General features: G+C 34.8%; 1 protein-coding gene across 1 annotated transcript in view; it reads left to right on the forward strand.

Annotated features, from left to right (window-relative positions):
- The window catches only part of CWC22 (CWC22 spliceosome associated protein homolog), a 63,360-nt gene extending 57,899 nt beyond the window's left edge, over positions 1-5,461 (forward strand). Inside the window, exon 20 of the mRNA XM_030850690.3 lies at positions 3,989-5,461. Within this exon, the coding sequence (XP_030706550.1) occupies positions 3,989-4,560 (572 nt within the window). The 3' untranslated portion in view covers positions 4,561-5,461. The remainder of the gene's footprint in view (positions 1-3,988) is intronic.
- Positions 5,462-6,000: the final 539 nt, after the last annotated feature.

The raw sequence follows: 6,000 nt of genomic DNA on the forward strand, positions 1-6,000 counted from the left end.
GTAATCTACTTTACAGGAGCTTTCCTGATGGTTATATTTTAAAGAAAATTTAATTTTTTACTTTTAATAGTGAAGCTTTATATTAGTAATTGACGCATACCACACATTCAGTGCACACATTTTAAGTGAACAGCTGTATAAATTTTCATAAACAGACCACATCCGTGTAGCCAGGACCCAGAACGAGAACAACCAGTACCCCAGAAATCTTCCTTTTTCCCTCTTGTACTTACTACCACTCCTCCCATCCACTGCCTCATGGCAGCTCCTGTTCTGATTTGTAATTCTATAAATTAGTTTTGCCTGCTTTAAACTTTAGAATTATATATTATGAACTTCTTTATGTTTGGTTTATCTTTCAACTTTATGTTTGTGAGATACGTCCATACTATTGCATTTAGTTATAGTTCATTCATTCTCATTGCTGTGTAGTTTTTCACTATGCAGATATTCCACAGTATATTTAACATTTGTCCTTTTTACTCAGCGGAAATTTAAATTTATAAGTAGTGTTGCCATGAATGCCCTCTTACATATCTTTTGGCGACATACATATATATATATATATATATATATATGCACATTTCTGTTGGATATGTACCTAGAGGTGGAATCACTGGGCTGTAGGGTGTGTGTAGATACTCCCAAACAGCCTTCCAAGTGGTTATTCTAGTTTACACTCCCACCAGCCATGTATGAGAGTTCCCATAGCTCCCATCTTCACTAACACTTTAACTGACTGTCTTTTTCATTTTAGCCATTTTGGTGGGTGTGTAATGGTACTGCATTGTGGCTTTAATTTTCATTTCCTTGATCAGTAGTGAAGTTGAGCATCGTTTTCTGTATTATCTGCCATTTGGATATTTTCTTTTTGTTAAGTGGCTGTTCAGAATTTTTGCCTCCTCCCCCCCTTTTCATTAAGTTGGCTTTTCTGTTGATTTGTAAGTGCCTTTATGTATTTCAGATATGTATTTTTTGTCACATGTATGTATTGCAAGTAACTAGTCCTGTTCTTATCTCTCGAGCCCTGCAAGGCTGCCAGAGCTCTGCTGGTCTATGTCCCTCAGCAGCAGCCCTGAATCAGCAGATACTCGCAGGGAGAAAGTGACATTACCTTACCTCTCTGTGGTTCTGCCTTCCCTTGAGTCTTGGCCCTTCTAGTCCTCATTTTTTTTTGCCAGCTCTCTGGTGTCTTTATTTTTTAGTTTTTATCTTGAACTAATTTTTGACTTATAAGAAAGTTGCAAAAATAGTACAGAGAATTTCCATATAGTCTTCACCCAACTTCCCCTAATGTTAGCATCTTCCATAACTGTAGTTCACTTATCAAAACCAGGAGATTAACATCAGGAAAATACTATTCACCAAACAACAGGTCTTATTTGAATTTCACTAGTTTTCCCACTAATGTTCTTTTTCTTTTTCCAGGTCCCTCCTTGCCTTTAATTGTATTTCTCTTTAATCTTCTACAACCTGTGGTAGTTCTTCTCAGGCTTTCCTTGTTTTGAATGGCGTTGACCCTTTTTAAGTCCTCTGGTCACTTATTCTGCAGAATGTCCCGCAGTATGGAGATCTGTCTGATGTTTTCTCATGATTAGAATGAGGTTATTCATTTTTAGCCAGAATACCATAGAAAAGATATGTTGTTCTTACTGTGCCTTATTGAGGAGTTGATAATACTGATATTGGTGACATTAAGTTTGACCACTTGGTTAAGGTGGTATCTATTGGGTTTTTTCATGGAAACTGTTTTTCTTTATAAATTAATATCTTGTAGGGAGATAATTCAGTACTATGCAAATCTCCTCTTTCTCCTCTAACTTTTGGTCTTCTATTTTCACATCCATCTGTGGATCTTATCTGCAACACTTACTACTGTAGTGTTTGCCAAATGGTGGTTTTCCTGTTTGTCTCTTTTTCCACATTTGGTAATTGAATTTCTCCTGTAAGAAAGAGTTGTGCCCTCCTCCATTTATTTATTAATTCAACTATATATTTATATCAGTGTGGATTCATGAATATTTATCTTATTCTATGGGTTAAAGTCCAATGCTATCATTTATTTTCTTGTTCAGATCATTTCAACTTTGTCAATTAGGAGTTCCTTCAAGTTGACTCCAGTGTTCTTTTGACATACTCCCATCCCTTTTTTTGAGCACTTCCTTATAGCATCTTAAGTTGCTCCAGATCTTTAGTGCCTTTCAAGAGAAGATGTTAAAATTTTATCTGGCATTTCTAGTTGTTTTCAGCAGCATTACTAGTCTTTCACAATTTTGTCTGTCCTCCTTGGGAAGGGGAAGTGCTATAGTAAAGGATTTTTTCAAATATGCCATTTTCTGAAAAGGTCTATGTTGTTTTCCCCAGGGCCAATTCTGCTTCTTTCATCATAGTATCTTAGTTTGAATAAGAGATACTCTGTCCAAAATGCATGTCATTTCTTGTATCTTTCAATGCGTATTTCAGAGAGGCAGCACTTTTCCCCACAGCCTTATTAGTAGGTTGGAAGGCTAGTCTTTACATGCTTGTTTCACTTCAAAGTGTTTTACATACTAAGTGGCATGCAGAATTAGGGGACTTCCAGTGTTTTATATTATTAGAGCAAGATTCCATTTGCTCACAGGAAATTTTATTCTTGAATTGAAATACACTAACATTGTTCATTTACCATTCACCTCTAAAGAATTTGTTATTTCATGGTATCTGTTTTGAGAACAGATGATAACACAGCATGAACTGCTGCAATAAGGAAGCTTGCTGATTCAGAATTAATTTGCCTCATCATACTGTTTCAGTAGAGAGCTTTCAGTTTTATCAGTAAAATATTAAATAGCATAAAAGCAATATGAACTTACCCCAAATTAGAAAATTTTAAAGCAAACACCAAGGAGAGAGAAGAGTGCATATTATTATAGGGCTCAGGTTTTAGTGTCAAGAAGCACCAAGAGTGGCATACACCAGGGTCAGAGGGACGTCGATTCTGCACGGAGCCAGATGGTTTCTGCTTGGGTAGCTGCAGCTCAGCTGAGCGGCTTGATAGGAACCAGAGAAATAGGTCCTTAGTGGCAAACCAACTGACTGTGCCGGGGTAGGCATTTGGCAGGAGAAACAGAGACTGGTACACTGACGTTTGGGTGGAGGTAGGACAAGGGTAGGCAACTTTCCACCATATTTCCTTCTTTTTGTATGTATTTATATGAACTTGACAGAAACTGTGGTCATCTCAGTACCCTTGATTATGTACCCAAACTAAATAACACAGATATCGTGATTGAATGTGTTTTATAGCTTAAAATGGTAAGATATTTCATTGTAATTAATATTTATATTTGTGATCATATCAATAAAATTAAAAGTTTCAAGGCCTTCTTAGAAGAGTTTTCTCAGAAATCAAGCCCTTGTGGCTCTCATAAAGCCTATGATTATATCTCAATATAGCTTCTCTTTGCTAGTACAGTTAGTACTTCTCTGATAGCAGAACTATCATTTCTGTAGGCAGAGGTTTTCATTTGAAAAATACATATTCATATCATTACACAAACCCAGTCATCCCGCTCAGCCCACCTCTTAGGAAGTGATGTTGCTGGCATGTATGATCATTGCATTTTAATTATGTACGAGATCTGACATAATATTTCATATGACATAATGCATGTGGGCTAGAGTTTATGTTTTGGATAAAATTTGTGAGTGGAAATGTACCACTTTAGTCACTTCATTAAAACTTTTACATTTGCTATAGTTTACTTAAAGTTCTTGTTTACTCTTTTGAGTTAAGGATCAAAGCAGTACTTCAGTAAATATATTGTATATTCTTAAAAATTACACTATTTGTATAATGTTCTGTCATCAGACTTTGCATTCAATCGATTTGGCTCTGCATCCAGTTTGTCTGAATTAGTAAACCTGTAATGCATCAATAAGTGTGATTTTTCAGTTGTGAAATTAAGACTAAAATGAAAGCTAACTATATTTCATTTTACACATGCAGATAAAGATGTAAGAAAGAAGGGGCAAGGGAACCACAGAAGGAAAGAAGTAAATAAATTGATCAGGAAACAACACACGAATGATAGGAAACAAGAAGAAAGGAGACCAGAGCAACGGCACCAGGAAACGAGGACCGAGAGAGAAAGGAGGTCAGAGAAACCCAGAGACAGAGATTCAAAAGATCCCATAACAAAGTACACTTCAGACAGAGGGCTTCCTTCTGAGCGAAACAGCTACAGCAGAGCCATGAAGGACAGAGACCAAGAAATGTACATGGATTTGGAACATAATCTTGGGGATCCCAGAAAGAAAAGAGGAGAGAGAAGAAATTCTTTCTCTGAAAATGAGCACAAATACAGAAATAAGGACAGTGAGAATTTTAGAAGAAAGGATAGGTCCAAGTCAAGAGAAAAGGATAAAAAACATTCAGCCTCTAGAAGTGAAGAAGATAGGTATCAGAATGGTGCTGAGAGACGATGGGAAAAATCTAGCCGATACTCTGAACAATCCAGAGAATCAAAGAAAAATCAGGACCAGCGAAGAGAAAAGTCTCCAACAAAGCAAAAAAAATAATTCTGCAAAATTACAGAAACTGAACATGCCTTATATTCAGTTGAAACAAATTATTTTTTACATTGATTGACAAACTTTGTAGCTTGTATAAAGTACTGGTTTGTATTTGTACATTTAAAAAATGTTTTCATTTAAAAAAATGTTTTGTAATTGATACTTCTCAAGGCCCTCCACATAAAATTATTTGAAAAGTTTCACCAGAGAGGGATGTAATTCTTGCCCATATTTTGTTAATAAAATGATCAAATGCTCATTGAATCAGTGATTGTTTTCCATTGACAAAATTTTTTTTCTGATAATAATGTTTCCAATTGTTTATAGAATTATTATAATAAATTGTTAGTGACTTTTTATTTGTAACTGAAGACCAAAATAGATGAACCATTTCAGGTTAACATTTTTGCTTTGTTAATGAGATGCTATGAACCTTTCTTAGGAGTCACGCTTTTTTTAAAGTAGAGGAATTATTTTAATTTTCATATTATGTCTTGAACAAAATAGGTATGTGTAGTTTTTTTTGGAAGTGTTTTGGTGAAGCTAGGTGTATGTTAGTCTTTAAACAGATACACAGCTATCTGATTTATAATTAGGACTTCTCTCGATAACATCTCTTTCTGGACTGTTAGATGAACGTTTAATTGAAATTCTTTGTGATTAGTGCTTTTTCTCAGCCTTGAAGTTATATCACTGTTGGTAAATTAATATGTATTTAATTTTTAATTTGGATTAATAGATAACCAGAAAACATACAGTCATGAGAAGTGTGGGCAAGACTAACTGTGAAATAATTCTAGATTTTTTTATAAGAATTTTAAGGTTTTCTATCATTGTAACTCTCACCAGTTAATATGTGACCGTATTATTTTTACTTTTGAAATAAAATATTGCCTCTGAAATTTTAGATCTGCTGACAGACATTTAACCTTATTTACTAAATAGACTACTTGTACTTGTTCACCTTAAAAGTACATAAAATCCATTTTAGCCAGTATCCAGGTTCAAGAGTAATGGGACCACCATTTTAATGTTTCTCTTTGAGACGTACTCTGATTCAAAATGTCTTCTATTTTTGTTATTTAAAAACTTGAGTATAAGTAACAATAAAGTCCATGTCAGTAAAGAAATATTATGCTCTCCTCCTCCTCTTCCTGTGTCCCCCAAAGTATTAAATCGAATATGGCAGCTTGGAAAAATTCTTTTCAACACTTTCTCCATCTGTGGTGGTTGGAAGATGGTGAGTTGTGATTACAATGGACCGACACAGACATAGTACATTTCACAGAACTGTGAAGCTCAGCAAATTGGATTTAAGGAACACATAGGCTGTAAGCCCTAAAGGAAATAAATAAGCATTAATTTTTTTTTTAACTAAACATTGATCTTTAGAGGTGGTATCAAGGAAAAAACAGTGGACTAGAAATTTTATTTTCTTCACTTTAA

Source organism: Globicephala melas, chromosome 7 (assembly GCF_963455315.2).
Source record: "Globicephala melas chromosome 7, mGloMel1.2, whole genome shotgun sequence".
NCBI lineage: Eukaryota > Metazoa > Chordata > Mammalia > Artiodactyla > Delphinidae > Globicephala > Globicephala melas.